The sequence below is a fragment of the Canis lupus genome, chromosome 18, assembly GCF_048164855.1.
Source record: "Canis lupus baileyi chromosome 18, mCanLup2.hap1, whole genome shotgun sequence".
In the NCBI taxonomy this organism is placed as follows: domain Eukaryota; kingdom Metazoa; phylum Chordata; class Mammalia; order Carnivora; family Canidae; genus Canis; species Canis lupus.
This window is the reverse complement of record NC_132855.1, coordinates 49,281,832-49,302,375: the sequence shown is the minus strand read 5'-3', so window position 1 is coordinate 49,302,375 and position 20,544 is coordinate 49,281,832. Positions and strand designations below refer to the sequence as shown.

Genomic DNA, 20,544 nt, shown 5'->3' with positions numbered 1-20,544 from the left:
CCTTTCTCCTACAGATGTTTACAGAGTTACTTCTAAAGTCAAATGCTTTCCATGTGTTATATTAGTCAATCCTCCCAAGAACCCTAAAAAGTATGTATTTTTGCTGTTATATAGAAGGTTACTTCTCTCAGGCTTGAATAGCTCATAACTGTTGGGGACTGGGATTTGCCCTTAAAGCTGTCAAACTCCAGAATCCATGCCTTTTCCAGTTTGCCTTGCAGCTTCTATTATTTCTAAGTCCTGGTCACTTGACAGCCATTTATGTATTCTAAGTAAACTAAACTAGTCCATATATAGTATCCTTTCCAGATCATTATCAAATTGTCTCTTTTCATGGCTTACTTATGAAAACACGGCTTTGACCATAGAATTGTGATTGGAGCAGAGAACAAAGGACAGAGCTAAGGAAAAAGGCAGCATTGATCCAAGAGGACCCCAATTATAAAAAGTGGCCATGACGACTCTCTTACAATTCTTTTGTGGCTCCCTCTTGGCTTTTATTTGCTTAGTAAATAATTAGTAGGCTCTTATTAAGTCCCAGATACTGTTTATCACACTGTGGATATGGCAGCAAGTAAAATAGACCCGACAACTGTCCTCATGATGCTTACATTATAGGAAGCTGATGGGGAGTAAAAATAGATAAATGAGTCATGTTGTGACAGGTATGAATGGGAAAACAGGGCAGGTTAAAAAGTTTGGGAGTGTCTTCCTCGTAAACTCCAAACTTCTTAGTATGGTGGAACAAAGCTTTCACCATTTGGCCCATCATCTACTGTATACCACTATAAAGACCACACTCAATGTTCCATCTTTCTGAAGTTCCCTTTGTCTTGTGTCTCTGCACTAATTGCTATTCAGTCTTCTGAGTAGTGGACACATCATCTCTTTCATGGCATCCTTGAAATTTTCTCTGACACCTCCAAATTCTTATTTGTATGCCAGAACAGGCTGAACTTCTATAATAGCATTTATATCACATTGTCATTTTCAAATTTCTGTCTTCTTCAAATATACAAATAAACTCACTGAGACAAGAACCATGGTAACGTCACCTTGAATCTGTGACAGTTAATACTGAGCCTAGCAGAGAGTGAACACTGAATAAATACTTGATGAAGGATGTGAATGGGTGCTCAGATAAAATAAGGCCGTTTGAGGACACAAGGTTGTCAAAGACCATCAAAAGTGTAAGAAAAACTGGACTATTTTTTTAATATTTATTTGGAATACCTTTAAACCATGTACAGGGTTGACAGGCTAATCACTTTTTAAAGGTTACCTTTTTATAAAACATAACTTGAATTATCAAGATGAAATCCCTGAAACCTATAGTTCTGTACTCAGCCAGACAGGTACACTTGGGATATTATATTTTAAAAGATAAGCTTTATTACCATAATAATTTCATGATGTTTTTGTTGCAAATTAAGAACTACTTATAAGGACATTCATTTGCAGTAAACTAGAATTATTTAAATCTTTACTTTTCTCAGAAGAAAACTAGATCTCTAAGTGTTATAGACCTTACAATCAGTCTTTTATAGATAAAACCAAGAATATAGCAGATACCTATTAGTTCTGTATATACCTCATGGCATGTGAGATATTTGCTAAAGGCTCATGGCAATGAAAAAATACAAAATTAGATATCATCTTACGAAACTAATTCTATGCAATATTAATAATATTCTATTTGATTTTCAAAAGCAAAATGTAGTATCAATAGATTTCATTACTATTCATTCATTCATTACTATTTCATTTCATTACTCAGAAGAGTAACACTTTCTTGACTACAATTTTGAAAATTAAAAGTCCTAGCCAACATCTTTTGTGTATCAATTAATAATCATCTCAAATTCAATTTGATCATGAAAATGCAATCTGTGCTCAAAAATCAAAATACTATCTCAGCCATGAGTTTTGATTCACATCTCAAAAATAAATCTTCAAGTGTATAGTTATTATTACTTGCCTAAGAAAAATCTAAGCTAGCTAAACTATTAAATATAGAAATGCAAAAGATATTAAAACAATGTAATTAGAAAATTTAATAAACACAACTTATACTTGAATAGGTTTATTGTTTCTTATTTTTAATATGTATACTCTGATAGCCCGTTTGAGTGGTTTTGGAGTTATCTTCTACTATAAATCTGGCTTTGAGGCACCTGTTGAGATCTCTACCAGGAACACATGGAGGCCCTGTAGCCGGTGGTGGCATGGCAGAGAAGATATTGCTGGAAGTGACATATTTCCCCTTCCAGTCAGAGGGGTGACCACTGGGTACTGAGTTTAGATAGACATCTATACAAACATCTTCACCCACGCATACTTTAACAGTATGAATGTCAGTCAGGTCGACTCTTTCTTTACACTGTGTATTAGCATAACAAGCGCAATAAAATTTTTTGGAAAATAGCTGCAGGTCTTCAAGTGTGGGTTTCCCTTGTACTGTGTATCTTCCACTTCTCTCAAGTTGAATAGCAAAATTCACTGGGTTCAGGTGAAGATAGTCATTTGAATTCCAATGTTTCCTTATACACACTCCTTGATCCTGGCAAAGCACTTGGCTACACATTTTGGCTGCTAGAGTGACGTTGATTATGTAAGGATTCAGCTTATTCTTTATGTAAGCGTCTAGCTCTGTGCAAATTTGCTGTAAGAGTATAAGAAGGTTAGAATATCAAGAGACAAGTATGTGAATTAATTCACTATGATATGCAATTTCTAAGGAAGCATGATAAAACAGAACCCAGCAAGAGATAGGAAACAGTTTACCTTTTTAAAATTTATCTAGCAAGATTATTCTGTTTTTGTAACATTTGTAAGTAAGTTTCACATGTCATTTCATGCCACTGAATAATTGACCAGTTGAACCTTAATTTCAACCTAGCCTTGGGCTTCTTCAATAACTCATAAACTAATAAGACAGAATGATACAGTGGTTAGAGAATGGTCTCTGGGGCCCATCTGCACACAGATTGGTCACAGTTCCATTGATGACTAGCTGTGTGACCCTTGGGAATCTCACAAGCTTTCTGAGTCTTAGTTTCCTATCTGGGTAACCTTGGGCAAGTCAATTAACTTGGTTATGCTTCAGTTTCATCATTTGTAAAATATGGATAATTATAGCACTTACCTCATAGGGTTGTTGTGAGATGAAAAGATACAATGTATATAAAAGTGTTTATAGCACAGGGCCCAGCATACCATTGGCTAGCCCTCAAGAAATTATAAATTAAGGTAATAAGAATCATTTTGTAGGATAAGTTTAAACAGCGTGAGAAAGATTTCTCAACTTCTAGCTCAAAATAACTACACAGGTTCAACTGAGTATCCTTTATGTTAAATGTTATGTATAGTTTAAGTCATGGGTGAATTATGACAACTCTTTTACAAATGTACTTATTCGGCAAAGCTTGAGTGATGAATAACTAAAATGATTCATCTCAATACTGGTGCATTCTAAAACTGGGATGCTGTCTTTTTAACAACACAGAAGATAGTCACTCCCTTTCTTTCATAATCCATAGTTCCATTGAGTGAGATGGCTGTGCTAATCCTCCAGCAAACCAGAGGAAGGTGGTAGTAGATCAGAAGGCAAGTAGAGGAATCTTGGCAGCTTACACTTGAATCTATCTCGTTATATTCCTTGAGGTGACACCATTGATGGTAAGAAGAATAGGGCCTTCCGAGAATGTCCATTCCCTAATGCCCCAGAACCCATGACTATGCTACCTTGCATGGCAAAAAGAATATTACACATATTATTACAGATAAGAGTATGGATCTTCAGATGGAGAGATTATCTTGAGTTATCTGGCTGGGCTCAACCTAATCTTGTGAGTCCTTTAGAAATGTAGAAACTTTTCTGGCTGGGATTTAAAAAAAAAAAATGAGATGGAAGAAAGATAACAAATTCAAAGGTAAAGGAGACTCAATCTAGCATTGCTGGCTTTGAAGCTAGAAGGGAGGGCCAAGAACTAAAGAATGCAGTGACCTCTAGAAGCAGAAATGACCTTAGCCATAGCCTGCCAGAAAACAGACATCTTGTTGCTACCACCACAAGGAAATGAATTCTACCAACAACCCAAATAGGTAAGAGAAGATCATCCCGTGGAAAGGAATGCAACCCTACCAACATTTTTATTTTAGCCCAATAAGACCCATGCCAGACTTCTAAACTACAGAACTATCCCAGAGTCCTGGGATCACGCCCTGAGCCGAAGGCAGACGCTCAACCAATGAGCCACCCAGGCATCCCGAAAACCTCTTCTTAATCCTAGTTTTACATAGTGTTTATAACAAAATTCCATTTCTCCTGATTTTAATACAGCCTCATGTGAGGTAACCCTTCCTTCCTCTTGAACACCCCTCCCTTACCCACTATGCCTAGTAGTTGTTTCTTAAGCATGGCAAGTTCATTTCAAACTGCACTTACTTGTTTCCCTGCTTGGAATGTTCTTTCCTCTAATTTTTAACATAGTCACTTTACCTTGTCATTCAGACTGCAGCTTTAATTAAACCTCAGACACCTTTCCTATCTACTTTCTCACATCTTTCTATTTTAATTCTCTGCACAGTACTTATCACATCAAATATTTCTCTTGTTTATTTTTTTCTATCCAGCCAATATTAATATAAACTCCATGACTGCAGAGACTTTGTCAATATTCTTCAACAGTGTATCCCCAGGGCCACAATATGAGAATTTATACGAAGTTCAGATGACAATCTGGGTGACCACAGGGACAAGAGCTGGGCAGAAAGAGGAGTAAAGGATGAGTATGGTTTGAGAATGATTAGCCTATACAAGATGTAGTCTTTGGAAGGATATGAAACTGGCTTTCTTAAAGATAAGGCCTGGTTTACAATGTTTGTCAATATCCATTGTGCAAATACATCTGCCATGGTCAATTTTAAGCTGTCAACTTAACATCACTGAGTGATTGGGAATCAAGAACGCATAATGGTAGTGTGGTACGGAGAAGCACATCATTACATACTATTTCCACTTATATAGATACACTAGATATACATAACCTCAAGATTATGGATAGTAGTAAAGTACATAACGAATACATTTTGAGTATTTATTACTTCTGTTTTTAACAGTATTTATTCCATTCTAAGTTTTTGTAATTTAAGTTTTAATAATGGTTGTGTTTAACAACCAGCTCACAAAATTTCCAAATATTCAACAATCAGGTCTCATGAGCTGGGACCAGTAGAAGCTGCTTGTCACATCAATGGATCTAATAAAATGGAATGGGTGTAAATAGTTTGCTTACATTGGATAACCATTGTTTTAAGTCAATTTCAGTCTTTAAACCTGTAGTTACCAGCTTCTCAAGTTGTCAACGAATCAGAGGAAATAAGATGAGTAATCCATGATTCTATTGATTACAAATGACATAGAAAAAGGGGGAAGCAATGATAGAACTAGCATTCAAAAGTAGCAGAAATATATAAAACAGAGGCCACAGGGGGCAATTTCAAGATAGTGTCATTAGGTAGACAATAGCCATATTTAAATTGAAGAACTGTCCCTGCATGAACAATGCTAAAGATTATCTGAGAGTAATGAGAGAAGAAGGTAAATTTAAGATTAAAGTGCAAAAGAAAGACCATATGTGACAATGAAATAGTATGTCACACCATACTACTAATTGGGGAATGCCTGATTCATTCCTCATCAGAATAAGGGTGGAGTTCTCAGTTCTGGAAAAAAATAAAAAAGGAAGTAGTATGGAGAATTTAAAATTATTCCATTAAAGAATTACAAGACCCTTGAGAAGAGTGTTTACATATTTGAGAAACAGTGAATGATAATCAGGAATATATTCAGGAGAATTATAATTTTTAATTGATTTTCTGACATGAAAGATTTTGCAAAAGGGACATATCCCTTTCTCCTAACTTCTATTTTATGTTATTTCTCTTTATTGGTGATCAAGCCAGAGATAATAGAGTTCTACCAATAAGTAGTAGGACTCAGATTACTTGGAAGAATCTCATAATGAGGACTACTGCTGAGTACTTTTAGAAATGAGTTAACAATACAATGAGTCTATTGAAGGACAAGAGACAAAAGGTCTCTTCTGGTCTTAGAGTGTTGTATGAAGTGTCTTCTCTATAGGTCCTAGGATAAGACCCCTGGACCATGAGCTTCATAGGATATTCTCAATGGCACCTAACTCACTAGTATTTCCACATCTGTTAGAGAAGCAAAAGTGGAGCTCCAATTCAGTAGTGGCCATGTAACAGCTTTACTCTTGTTTGAATCAAGAAGATTGAAGAGGTGAGGAAGAAAGACCTGTTATAGAGAACTAAACAAGGAAGAAAATGAAGGAAGAGGGAAAGGACTAGGGGGTGATACTTAAAATCTTTTTGAGCTAAAGAAAGTGCATTATGTGAAAATAAAAGCAAGTCATCTATACAGAAAAAAAATTACCATTTTTTCCCTAACAAAACAAGTTTTATTCAAAATTTTACTTAAAATAGATAATACTAAATATAACCTGTGGAAAATAAAGAAGCATTCCTTTTCATCTCCCTTAGAGAAATTTTGAACAATTTAGTAATATTTCAAAAAATTCCCAGTTGCCTATTCACCCCTTCCCCACTCCTGCCTGGCTCTTTTTGCTTCCTCCCTGCCCAACCCCACCAAACCATTTCTCCTAAAGTCTTTCCCATCTCAGAGGCAAGCCCTTCAAACCAAAAGCCTCAGTCATCTTAAACACTTCTTTTATCCAACCTACTCATCCAATCCCTCAGTCAGTCCTCTCAGTTCTACTTTTGGGTTATATTCACATACCAGCACCTATGGTCTAAACCATCAACTGCTTTCTCTTCCTGCTTCTGCTCTTGCCCCTCCACCAGGGATCTTCAGCTCAGCTAAATAAGAAATGTTTGAGATTGCAACTCTTCCTCTCAGATCTCCTCGTGGCCTTCCATGTCAGAGTGAAAGCCCCCTGGTGGCCCATGAAGTCCTACATCTGACCCTCTGTCTTCTTGCAGACCACACCTCTTACCCCTGTCTTCCTTGCTTACTGTATTCCAGTCATGCTGACCTCCTCGGTCTTTCTTGACAAGCACATTCCAGCCTGAAGGCTATTGCACTTATCATCTTGGTCCCTGATTTCCATCAGGTCTCTGTTCCAACAGCACCTCATCAGAGAGGCCTTCTGTGACTGCCCTATCTTAAGTATCACCATTTTATCTCTCTTTATCCTGCCTACACTGCTTCATTGCTCTCTATTGCACTTATCACTACCTAATATATCCTATCCGTATATGTTGCATTTCCACTTGTAAAGATGGAGCTTCATGGTGATGGGACTTTGCTTTGTTCACTGCTACATTTTTTAGCACTTACAGAATTATCTGGCACTTAATCAAAAGAGATGTTCAATAAACCGAGTGTCAGCAAACATTTTCTGTAAAGGGGCAGACAGTAAATATTTTGGGGTTTTGAATGATACAGTCTCTGCCATAACTATTCAATTATTTCTTTATACTGCAAAAGCAGCCATAGACACTGAAACTAAGGAGCATGCCTATACTCCAATAGAACTTTACTAATAGACGCTGAAATTTAAATCTTACAGAATTCTCACGTATTTTAAATACTATCATTTTGGGGCTTTTCCTCATCTATTTAAAAAGGTAAAATCATTCTTAGCCCATGAGCTGTACAAAAGCAAGTAGGTCAGATTTGGCCCATGGCCATCATTGCTGGCCCTTGTAATAAACTTCCACTGAATAACTAAATGAATAAGTAAAGTAAGTGCTTAATAAATAGTAATTGAATGAATAAAAGAATTGACTATTCTTTCATTGGCTAGTTCATAGGCTTTTTAAGATGAGACATATCACAAAAAAACAAACATCGTGTCAGAAAACTGAGGTTGTAGTCCTGTTTTTTGCCACTTACTAGCCAGATAGCCTAGAGAATTTCAGTCAATTTCACTGAATTTCTGTTTCCTCATTGGATAACAGGTACAAAATTTTCTGCCTTATAACATAACCACACAAAGGAAGGATAGTTTAATGCAACCAGTATTAATTAAGCACCTACCACTATGTGCCAAGCATAGTACTTATTTTATTATTCAGTACTCACAACAATCCTCAAACACATTAAAAGTGGAAATGTTTTCATCTATTTCCTATCAATTCAACTTACCACATTTTGGGTTAAATTGAGGCTTCCCCACATTACCATTCCAGAGACACCTAGAGAAACTGATTCACCGATTGTATTCACAAGATCCTCCTGGCGAATGTGACAAAAAGAGTTAACAAATAAAATAGAAATACTATGCATAACAAAATAACACCAAAGCTAAGAATTCTGGCTCAACAATAATAATTTAAGTCTTCCCCACTATTTATTTCTATCCTTGTTGCCACCACTATGCTACTATAACAAATTACAGATTTTTCTGTTATTGTTTTAATTGCTTCTATTGATAAAAGAGCAAAACCCATGAAAGCAAAAAAAGGAACTGAGTTACTATATTGTCTACTCTACCTAGTTTTTTATTGTTCTTAAGATATTATATGATTACATTAAAATGAAATATATTCTTTTTCATATGCGTATAACAGTGTACAGTCACCAATGTGAATATTCCTAAAGGATATTAAAAGCTAAATCTCACTCCCTTTGAAAATGATGTTGGATTCCACTAAACACCTTTTGTGGACACTAGTTCATAGGCCTCATGCCTTGATTTACTCACCTCTGTAAGATATTTCAACAACACATCAGTAAAAACTGGACGGGCATATACAAAGATCGGAAGTGGATGTTTAACATTTTTTACTTTAGAAACCCTAATGGCTTCCAAAACACGATTGCGGACATAAAGAGCAGCGAATGGAGAAGATTTTAATTTGCTGTTCAAATAAATGGATGGGAAAAGGGCTGTGCTTTCCTTCCACAACCAGTTGATCTCATCATTTCTTCTCTGTTCTATATCAAAGCAACTTCCATTGTAATTGGGACTTTTATAATTATAATTGTAGCAATCAGGATAAAGATAGAAACCCCATAAATAGTTTGGCCGAAGGAACTTTCCCAACTTTAAAGTCTCTTGCATGAAACATTTTCCTGCCTTTTCAAAATCTGCCTTGGCTATCTTGGTGACCTCTGTGAGATTAAGGTGTATATGTTGTTGCTGAGCCAAGTCAATAGACTGTTCCTTGTATATATGTTTAGGTCTCCAGTTTCTTTCCCAGTTAGGCCTCCAGCAGTCCCAGTCAATGACAGCCAAGCCCACGCTGTCTGTTTCTATGTAATGGGAAATATCTTTCTTGGCTTTGTCCAAGTGCTTTTTTAAGGATCCCAATTGGGGGATTCCTCCATTCACAATTTTGCCAGTCGTTTTATTTATGTGGGGATAGTAGCCCAGTCTGTCAGAATAAAATAATGCAATGCCTTGTCCTATGACGCCTTTTAGAGGGCTTCCTATCAGAGAGAAAAGATTCAGATCTAGCTGCACATTAAACCTTTTAGCACAAAGTTCAGTGGGGGCATTCCAGCCCCAGAGGAAAGAAACACCTGGGATGAAAGGGGGTGCTCTGAACTCTTGAGTCAAGCAACATGGAATCAGAAGGAAGATGAACAGTGCTTGGGTTGTTCCACTGGACCCCAAAAAGCTCCTAAAGAAGATATTCTGGAACCTGAGAACTCCCATTGCAAAGATTAATGACTATGAAGATTTCTTCCCGCTTTGGCTTATCCAATATTTCATGCACAGAAGAGAGATAGTGGAATGAGGCCACTTTGATAGATAAAGAGGTATAACGATCGTGTTACTTTTAAATATTATTCTTCTTACTTCATGTTTCAAGAATATTTTGCAAGTTGCTTCATCTGTAAGTGGAAAAAAATAATAAATAGAATATATTGTTACACTATGTTTCTGTATCAAGACTTTAAACTTTACCAAGTTTTCAACTTTAAGTGTAGGAGTTAAATTCAATTTTTAAAGCTGGAGAACTCCTGTGTTTGAATCAATAAAATTATTTTCCCCTCTGTGTGATACAAATCATGTTATAGCTAACATTTGTCTCATCTTTCCAAATCATTACTGAGACTACAGAGAGGTGAATGTGGCTATTTTTTCCCTTTTCCTTTCTGCTTCTGTAGGATGCTGCGCCAATGACCTGTTAAATAAAATTCCAGTTGAACCTCTCGTTTTTGTTTGTTATTACTTGAAAGACCATTTTATAGTAGCATGCCAAAAATTGAAAATAACCTATCATAGAATTATGAGATTTCATCTTTTTTTTTTTGAAGGGGGGCACCTAGAGGAGGAAGCAAAAGTCACTTCTACCAGACGTAATATATCAAAAGTGTGTTCAAAACTATTGAATTAACCCAAATCTCCTACTGAGGAACAAGTTTAAGTGTTATTTGGAATAGTGCTCCATCATATCTCAAAGTAATGGAGTAAAAGATAAGTAAAATATGCACTATACTTATAGATATCTGTATCTCTATATATACGTACACAAAACTTATGTATAGGCACAAAAAATATGTAAATATTTTTATGAAACAAAGTATCTCTTCTTAATACATCTTTAGACAAAGTCTTGGGGCACAGAATTGGGGGCAGACCTGGGTTAGCATCTAGAAAGGCATCCTCATTGAGAGGATCTACTAGAGACTTTACACAAGAATCTCATCTCCCTAGAAAATCTTACCTGACTTAATTCCATATGATTAACATCTCTCCAGTAGTGTGTATAACGTTTGTTCTCAATTTAGATCAACTAGGTTGCTTTGCAAGTGTCCTTCTTGCCCATTGTCTGGATAAATGCTTCCTAAAGTCCTCCTGCTAAGCCTTTAGTATCTTCCCAATTCCTAACAATAGTATTTGCCCAGAAGTCCTTTCAGGGTCCAACCACTCAGCTTGTCTTCAGTGGTGCCCAGGCCAGAAGCCTGTTGGCTTTTTTTTTTTTTTTTTTAAGATTTGTATTTATTTATTTGAGAGAGAGAAAGAGAGAGAGAGAGAGAGAGAAAGCATGAGCAGGGGCGAGGGGCAGAAGGTGAATAAAAACTTGCTGCTGAGCAGGGAGCCCAGTATAGGACTCAATCCTAGGACCCTAGGATGATGACCCCAGCTAAAGGTAGATGCTTAATCGACTGAGCCACCCAGGCACACTGCCTGTTGGTTTTAACATCTTCCTAGAGCACTGGCAAGTCATTAACATTCCTTAAAAAAAAGATTGTTTTACCTCAGAATAAATTTAAAAGCTCAAGATTTGAAGACATCCAAAATCTTATTTAATTAACTCTTACTCTTATAAAGAAATTTTATCATTACAACACATTAGCTAGAACCTTTGAAACAGGAATGTTTTATCTGAGAATTTGTTCTAAATTATTTTGTAATAAAAATGATATAGATATAGATACTTAAAATGTGTCATTCACCACTATGTATTGTAGCATCTATGACTAGAAAATACTAAAAGCAACTTCACCACCCAATGATGAGATGCTTAAATAAATACAGTATTTTAGCCTGAAGGAATTTGTGCAGCATCAGAGCTAGTTATAAAGATCGCTAAATAACATGTAAAGATGCTTGCCTAAAGTACTAGGGACCAACTAGCTCCTTGCCTTGATGTTACTGAAAACAAGCAGTTTTTTGAGATATACAGAAACATAAGCACATGCTTAAGGAATTAAAGAATATCCAGGGATGTAAAAGAATATTCATATTTCCTGAGGATCCATTACATGTTTTTGATCTTCTAATTTTCTTTCATTCAGCTACCATATAGTTTCTCAAATAAAAACTGAGGAGAAAAATAAAACTTAAGGCTAGCCTTTTGCTTGCCAAAAGAGATTTGAAGTTCAACTTCTCCTTAGTGGGAAGAGGAATATAATCATCCACCTTCTTATTGTTTATTCATTAGGATGCTTGTTCGGGGTGTTTTTGTTTTAACTTTTTTTTTCTTCTTTTAGAGAGAGAGAGAGAGAGAGAGGAAGAGAGTGAGAGCATACACACAAGTGCCTAATTGCTCACTCAGTGGGAGAGGCAGAAGAAGAGAGAGAGAGAGAGTATCCTAAGCAGACTCCTGAATGAGTGGAGCCTGATGAGGCTCAATCTAATGACCCATGAGATCACAACCTGAGCCAAAATCATGAGTTGCTCACTTGACCAGCTAAGCTGCCTAGGCGCCCCTCATTTTACTTTTCAAAGGAGCTGTGGTTGGGATTTTTGAGGTAAGGACAATCAAGACAGAAAAAGCCAAACAAAACAGCTAAATTTCTTGGTTTAATTCTAGCCTCTTCTTTTCTACTGCAAATGCTTTATTTCTAGAAAATCATAATTAACAGATGGAGAAGTCAAGTCATAGGACTGTCTTCAGAACCCACTCTTCTGCTATTCTCATTTCCTAGAAGGAGTCTATGTATATATTACCTCAATGGAATTAAGAACTGAATTCATATACTATCCTCTTACTATTATAGATTTTGAATATAAATTATTATTATCAATGTCAAAGTGAAATTCAGAAATGTGTACAAAAATTGATAAAGCCAAGATTATAACTTTAGTGAGAGCTAAATTAGGACTGAAGGGAGGGCCAGAGTGGAGAGTCCCAAGGTTGAAGATGTTCCACAGCACTTCTTAGGTCCCTGTTACTTACCCTACTGGCCTCAGAACAACTGAGCATGATAAAGGTTACAGTTACAATATTCACCAAATAGCCTCTAGCCTCAGGATGCTAAAGGTAACTTTAATGTATCTAGATTACCTCCATAAATACTTTGGGAATCATTCTTGAATATCAAAAAATAAGAAAACAAAACTTCAAGTGAGCAGCCAGCCCCAAATTTATTACCTTTGTAACCCTTGTATACTAATTACATTTGGTAGGCTATGTTCCATTTCTGAAGTATTACTTGGTCTCTAATTTCAACTCAAAGGCTGACTTCTACCTCCAATTACAAGTTATACTGGATCTCAGCTGAGTTCTGAGCAAACTTAAAGTAAGAAACCAGCATAATAGTCCCCAAAGCAGAAAAATCCATGTACAATTTTCTTCTCTTAAAGCAAAAATTTATTCATGCTTTCAGGAAAGAAAAGAGCCTTCAAGCAAGTTTTCTTTTTTTTTTTTTTTTTTTTGTAGGAAATTTCTTATTAAGCTATGATGTTTTATAAATAACTTGGCCAGAAATGGATATGATGATAAACTTGATTAAACAAGAGAAGTTAATACTATTTTTGGTGGCGTTCCATCAACTCCTTCTTCCTTCTCCTTTTCCTTTGTTATTATTATCATTATTATTACTCTACTTTGTTCCTTTTGCTTCATTCTTAACTTTGTCAGTGTCTCCCACAGATAGTTTTTGCACAGTCTGGAGCTCCTCAAGGCTAAAGAAATTGCTCATTCTTGGGGCTCCTGGCTGGCTCAGTCCTTAGAGTATGTGACCCTTGATCTTGGGGTTGTAAATTTGAGTCCCATGTTGGGTGTAGAGATTACTTAAAAATAAAATCTTAAAAAAAAAAAAAAGAAAAAGAAGTTGCTCATTCTTAATCTGTATATCTACTACTAACCACTAAGTGCCAAACAATTTCCACTAAAGAGGTAGATTTAAAAACATGGCACATTATAGAACTTCTCATTCTTTTTCACAGATACCCATATTTGATTTTCCCTATCACACTATGCAGTAGAAAGAAAAAAAGACAACTTATTGCTGAGGCAGAATTGTAAAAGTTTCCTCTGAAATATCAGATCTGCTCCAGAAATTGCTCCAGATAATTGCTCATCAGTATTCAACGTGTTGGGTGGGAAAAGACAGCTCTTTGCCCAGTCAATTAAGGGAAGACTTAATCTTTTGAGATGTTACTGTGTGTATACTTGAGCTTTGCATCCTCGCAAATTCAAGAGCCTTATAGTAGCAAAAAAGATTGGTAAAGATGTCATATTAACAAAAAATGCTACAAATTTTAAGAACCCAGGTAAAACAAGTCCTAATTGCAGTTGTTTTGATTGCTAAAGCATTTTGTTAAATTAACAAAAGATTTCTGTAGTATAATAGAGATGAAGAATGAACTGGTTTCAAGGAAGTCCACAGCATTTGCTGTAAAAGTAATTTCTCCTCACAAAATTAAAAAGAATTTATATTTTCAAAGTGATTAAGAAAGCCGGGTTTGACATTTGTTAGAGAAAAATCCTAATTTTCTGAATCCCCTAAGGTAGGAAAGGAGAGGGGAGATTTAAAAAAAAAAAAAAAAAAAAGAACCAAACAAATAAAATCCTTCGAAAGCAGTTCCCAAAATTAAACTTTATTTAATTGCTGTAGTAGAACATAGAGATGTAATTTATACATGTTGATGTTATGCAATAAAATTTTGTCCTGTTGGGCCATGATATAATTAGAAAGTCATAGATCTAAGAAGCTAGAAAACCATAGGATTATTAAACATGAATTCTAGATTTTGAGGCCTTAAGCAAGTTATATTGATATATTGTGAAAGATATTAATATTTCAGCTTTTGAAAATGCAAAATAGTTCAATAGCAAGAGTGTTTAATTGAAAATAAGAAAACAATTCATCCTAGTCTTAGAAGAAAATTCCTTTGGAAAGAAGGTGAATGTGCCTGTAATAACATTCTGTGTCTATAATATCTCTGTAGACACCAGAGGCCTTATAATAGAATGTATACATTATACCCTTAATCTGAGGATAGGGCTGTTTTTCAAATTTCCAAGTCACTTGACTTATGCTCAATAGATACATACGTGAGTTACTTCATTAATTGAATGAATGAGTTTGATATACTTTAAATTCCAGTAAACTCAAAGTTACAGCTAATAGGGACATTTTAAAAAGAAAGTGCTTGAACAAAAACCAAAACACACCATCCAGAATCCACAGAGCTGTCAAAGAAAAACCAGAGCAGTAAGGGAAAGAGACTGCAATGTAGAACTGAACTCAATTCCAAATACAAAAAGAAAAAGTGGGACTTTATAGCCAAAGAGCAAAGTGGAGGGTCTGTGGATAGAAAATTGCTAAGAGGGAACATCAGGGGCAAGGGAAAATTTGGCTAAGCTGACCTAACAGGATTCTTGCTGAAGTCAGGCCAGGGTGATGAGGCAAGCACTAGGGGAACAGTGGAAGACAGGAAACCTAATCAGATTTCCAAGATGACCAGATATAGAGGATGGGACTCCTTGCTAAACTGACTTACCAGGGTTCCTGCCAGAACTAGATTCTACAGGAAGGATACAGAAGCCCACCATTTGAGGATTTGTCAGAAAGAGAGGTCAACCAGCCTGATTGTCACGGTCAATAGAGAATCTTTGTCAGTCCCCACTATTGTGTACCCTGGATGAGTTAATAATATAATTAGGTAAATGAACCCAATGTACTCTGAACTTCAGGAAACTCAAAATCATGGCTTATGGCATCACTTTAAGATGAAAATGTTCAAATAAAAGCGTCCAGAAGCCACAGAGTTCAAACATTACTCAGAAGACAATTATGTCTTCTATAGCCAAACATGAAGCACCGACACACCCAGATATGACAAAACTAACTACTTGAATAATTGAATAAAGTCTTAAGGAGTCTCTAAATTTGAGCTAGTTAAAAACACAATAGCTTCGCTGGGGTTACTTTCTGCAATGCCATTTGTCAAGCCCCAGACTGAGCTTAGTAATGCAAGTAAATGACTTCCAGTCAACCCCACATCCCCCCATCATAAACCTGAGACCAATCCTAGTTCTTCTGTAATTACGGTGTCTCAGCTGCCTAGCACAAATTGGCAAAAGGCCTTAGTACCGCTCAAGTCAAAGTTTAGGAGTAACAAGCACCTCCATGATAACCAGTGCTGTGCACAATGAAATTCACGAAGGTATGCCAGTTATAACACGAGCTAGGAGTTTACAATTGGTCTTCTGTTAGCAAACTAATGATTCTCTTTCCTTGATCAGCCAGATGACTTTTTGGGTTTTATTTCTCTGAATTATTAAAGTCATAGTTACTAAATCTACATGTGGGATTATATTAAAGATCCAAATGGCCACTATAGTCTAATACAGAGAGCACCTATTTGCTCATAAAAGTAAAGGCAATAGGGATCCAATTGCATCAAATGTGATTAAGCACATTTGCAAATGCTGAAGATAAATGTCATTGAAGAAAAACATATGAGCTCAATTTCAAAGACAGTACAAGGTGTTTTACTTCTTATCAATTTACGATATTTGGTGCCTATAGAGATACTAGGCTCTTAGGATGCAGACTGATTTTTTTTTTTTTCTTGAGAAGAAGACTGGTTCAAAAATCTTGTCAGAGTTTTAAGTGATTTGATACCTTTCTTCCTAAAAATACATGTTCTACAGTCTACCTTAAGAATGCACATTTTGTGAAAGCAAAACTATGGTTGAAGTTTCAAGCAAGCAAATGTCTTCCCAAGCTATTCATCTTTTTCTCCACTTCTGAGGAATGTGTGATAATTCAGTCTAGGCCAGCTTTTTAGCCAGGATCTAAAGTAAAATAAAACTCAAATCTTTAATTATCCACATGAAAATCCACAAGGAGAGTTTTGTGGTGACATTTCTTATGGGCAGTATGAATTCCATATGAGAATTATACATGTTTCATTCTAATGGGATCCTGCCTTGCATGTCTTGTATAAGTCTTTTTACCCTGGATCATTAAAAATTTATTCTGAGCCTAGAGATACCTCTCTCAATGACTGCTCCCACTGTGTAGCCATTCCAAACACATCTGACTATTGAAGTGTTCATTTCTGATTGCCACCAAGGTGAGTGTAAATGTGTTCAGGCTCTCAGAAAAATTGTACTCATTTCTTAGTACCAGTCACAGTTTTTATTCACATTTGAAACAAATATCTTTCTCACTAAACTATGAGCTCACTACTATGTCCCCAGTTCCCAGTACTGTATCTGATACATAGTAGAAGGTCCATAAGTACTCAACTGTATGGGTGAATGAGTGAATCTATCCATCAATTAATTCTTTGATCAAATTATTTTTTTCCTTTTTTCCAGTTTCACTAAATTATTTTTAATTTCCTATTATTCTTCCAAAGCACAGATTTACCTATTGGATAAAATCCAATTTATTTTATCTTAAACATTAACAAGATAAGGAGTTACAAGAGTTAAAGAAGTAACAATGGCTACTTTGACCTCACATTGTGGTATGAATAGTAACATTTATCCTAGAGATTATAATTAGCAGGGATTTTTAATATTACTAATTCAAGTCTAATCCCATCCTCTCAGGATGGTCCCCAACTGCTACCATTCTGTCCAATTAATGATGTGCTATAGCTCAAGAGTAGAACAAATATGCCACAGAGTATCACTAGTAACATTTAGTGGTGTCTCTTTTGGCAGTTGACTCTTCTCTCCTCTTCATACATTCACTTTTAATTTTTTTCTCTCTATCTTAACTGAGTCTTCCATCTGCCAGTGGGACCTGAAGGATGGAGACACTCACAGCTAAAGGGATTAAGGAGCTCAGATCTTGAGTGGGTTAAAATTAGAGAGAAAGACAAACCATAAGAGAATCCTAATTCTGGGAAACAAACAGAGTGGCAGAAGGGGAGGAGAGTGGGGGGAGTAACTGGGAGAAGGGCGCTAAGGAGGGCACTTGATGGGATAAGCACTGGATAGCTGGAAGATTCAAATTATTCAATCTTTAGGTATTAACTCTTTAGAAATATATTGGTGGTACCTGGATCAATCTCACTCGCAGGGATGCGGGGATAATATGTGAAATGATACCTATGAAGTATTTTTTACAAGAAGCTATACAAATATAGAGTGCACTATTTATATTATGAAATCTTCCTTGTGATGGTTCATTTGCATTTATCCCAGACTATAAGAATGACATCTAAAGTAAGGTGCAAGGTGTCAGTTGTTTTTGACTTCTAGCAATTGGAAAAGTCAAAATATGTAATTAGACTAGGACTACCTCTAAAAAAAAATTAGGGATTGTGAATTCCTAGTCCAAGAACACCAAAGAAATGTTTACTGCAGATACTGAAATTTTTAGATGATATGGACAAGTTTGGGGGAAATAGCCTGACTCTAACTATCCTTTAAAGATTGTGGTCAGTGGGCAGTCCTGGTGGTTCAGCGGTTTAGTGCCGCCTTCAGCCCAGGGCGTGATCCTGGAGACCCAGGATCGAGTCCCACGTCGGGCTCCCTGCATGGAGCCTGTTTCTCCCTCTGTCTGTGTCTCTGCCTCTCTCTCTCTCTCTGTGTCTCTCATGAATAAATAAGTAAAATATTTTAAAATTAAAAAAATAAAGATTGTGGTCAGTGAAAAAGGCAGAAAGGAAGAGGAAGAATCATAGCTGCAAAATTTACTTCAAATTGTAGAAACTCAGTAAAAGTTGTATTTACAGTCAAAGTGCCCCCTTATCTTCACCTACAGTTTGGGAGGTTGCTGCTGTTTGACCTCCAAGGAGATCACATGCTTCTAGTTCAAGGAAAAAGAGCACTGCAGAGCAAGGGCTAAACATCATCCCAGTATTTTAGATGCATTTTGGGCAAAAATGGAGAGTAGTTGTGAACTACTGATTATCCAAGAAAGTGATGTTCGATAGGCCTATTCCTAGGATTTTTTTCCCCTAAAGTTCAGACCATGGACTATTGGTGAGGCATAAAACTGATTTAACTGATTGTAATGAGCACTTTTTAAAAAAGAAGTGAAATCAATTATCATACAGTGGAATGGCTAAGCTAGGATAGAACAGGGCAGGACAGAATTGGAAGCAAGAGAATACCAATCATCACATGCAGTAAAACATATTATTTTATGAACCATATGTGTCAGTTATATATTTACAAATTTGTCCCCTTGGTCATAACATAAAATGTATTTTTTACCGTGGAACAGTTCAAGCCACTCAGATGGCAGAAGCCTTGGAGTCTGATGCACCTGGGTTTTCAATATCGAGAACAAGCCCTTTCTTATTGAGTGGGCCTTAGTCAAGTTCTCAAATCTCAATAATTTAATCTCTTCAGCACCCAGTATAGAATTCTGATCCCTTTGAAGACTCTTTAATGTCCATAAATGACTAAACTACCATAACAGCTTCCATGTGCCTGTAAAAATGTTAAAGTCTATATATTTTTCTCCTGTTAATCTGTCTTTTGTCAGCTCAACTCACAGGCTCCAGGTGCAGAATCTAACAGGGTAAAGGCAAGTTCTTCTTTCTACCATATACCTGACACAGAGTAAATACCAAATAAACGTAAGTTGTTCCTGTTGTTATTAATAATATTATCCCTTGCCTCCACCCTCTTTTGTGTGAAGGGCAGGGAAAAGCATGACAAACGGAGGCAAAGTCCAAGACTATTTCATGATTCATAAGCCTGCTAGTTTTAAAGCTTCCCTAGGAAATTAAAAAAAAAAAAAAATATATATATATATATATATATTTTACTCTAAATAATAAAGCATTATGGATTTATTCTGGTGGAAGTGAGATACTCAACAAATTCATACCTCCATGGAGCCAGATCTGATGATGTTGCTGTGCCTACCAATGGCATTCATCAGCACATAGCATGATCTGAGAGGAAACCTACATGAGAAAGTCCTCATGGATCATGACTCTATCAGCAGATCAGACTGGCTCTAGCCTTAGTGTGCCTTGCATTAATTTGGCTGTGACTACTTCCTGGCATCTTATGGAGGAGTCCACTAAGAAAGCAACCTCTTCAAGCTCAGACTTCAAACTCTTCTCTCAGCCTGATGGAAATATTTTTCTAGCTTGTCAAATGTGATTATCCAGACAGTTTTCAGCCTTTATATTGGATTAGTGGAATAAGTAAGTGGCAAATAAATAACATTTAAAATGAATAATGGCAAAAATTTTTAATGTAGGATTCAGATATCTCTATAATGTTGGGTGATTATATATTAGTTTGGCCAAATGAGGTGGCTCCGCTTCCATTTCATAAAAGAAAAAGAGCAGTTACCAAAACTCAAAGATACAATAGTTAACAAAATTATTTCTCAGTATCAAATTTCTTTTGGCTATTAGCATGCTTATTACGTCTACAAATACAAACAATCATTACTGTTGTTATTAAAATAAGCAATACATCTAACATATCACATATATCAAAATGTGTGACAGATGCTATCCAAAAAGAAAACTTAACTACAAAGTCAATCTTCTAATAACATTGTAAAGATCCATTAATATTTATAGTTATTTCTGCCCCCGTACACTATTCCATAAAAGCCTGAGCACATTTACCCTTGTAAAATGAGAAGAGCAGGCAGTTGTACTTGTCTCTTCACCAAGATCAGAGGAGAGCAGAAGTACCCTATGATTCTCACCTGAGACAAGGGAAACAGGAACTCAGAGTGACGAACAACTAGGATCTGGCTAATTTATGACGGGATGGGAGTGTCCCTAAGACTCACCTACTGGGAGAGAGCTCAAGAAAAAAAGGAATTCTGAGAGAATGGGGAAATCAGAATTTCTGGAGCAGAAATTC

General features: G+C 36.2%; 1 protein-coding gene across 2 annotated transcripts; it reads right to left on the bottom strand.

Moving 5' to 3' along the window:
- Window positions 1-1,206: 1,206 nt before the first annotated feature.
- On the bottom strand, window positions 1,207-20,515 carry SPAM1 (sperm adhesion molecule 1). Of its 2 annotated transcripts, none has more exons than XM_072784422.1 (4): window positions 20,384-20,515; window positions 8,754-9,889; window positions 8,195-8,284; window positions 1,207-2,662 (listed from the first exon to the last, which is right to left on the bottom strand). In XM_072784422.1, exons 2-4 carry the CDS (start codon window positions 9,708-9,710, stop codon window positions 2,084-2,086), a joined length of 1,626 nt encoding a protein of 541 aa, XP_072640523.1. In that variant the 5' UTR covers window positions 9,711-9,889; window positions 20,384-20,515; the 3' UTR covers window positions 1,207-2,083. The 2 variants fall into 2 exon arrangements, with proteins under 2 accessions (XP_072640523.1, XP_072640524.1); XM_072784423.1 differs by having other exon boundaries at window positions 20,301-20,418.
- Window positions 20,516-20,544: the final 29 nt, after the last annotated feature.

What these genes read in the sequence shown, in the direction of transcription:
- SPAM1 (XM_072784422.1), bottom strand. Translation starts at nt 9,710, where the DNA reads ATGGGAGTTCTCAGGTTCCAGAATATCTTCTTTAGGAGCTTTTTGGGG. An exon ending in TGTTGAAATATCTTACAGAG is followed by an intron (nt 8,285 to 8,753) that starts GTGAGTAAATCA and finishes CACATTCGCCAG; the next exon opens with GAGGATCTTGTGAATACAAT. An exon ending in TCAATTTAACCCAAAATGTG is followed by an intron (nt 2,663 to 8,194) that starts GTAAGTTGAATT and finishes ATACTCTTACAG; the next exon opens with CAAATTTGCACAGAGCTAGA.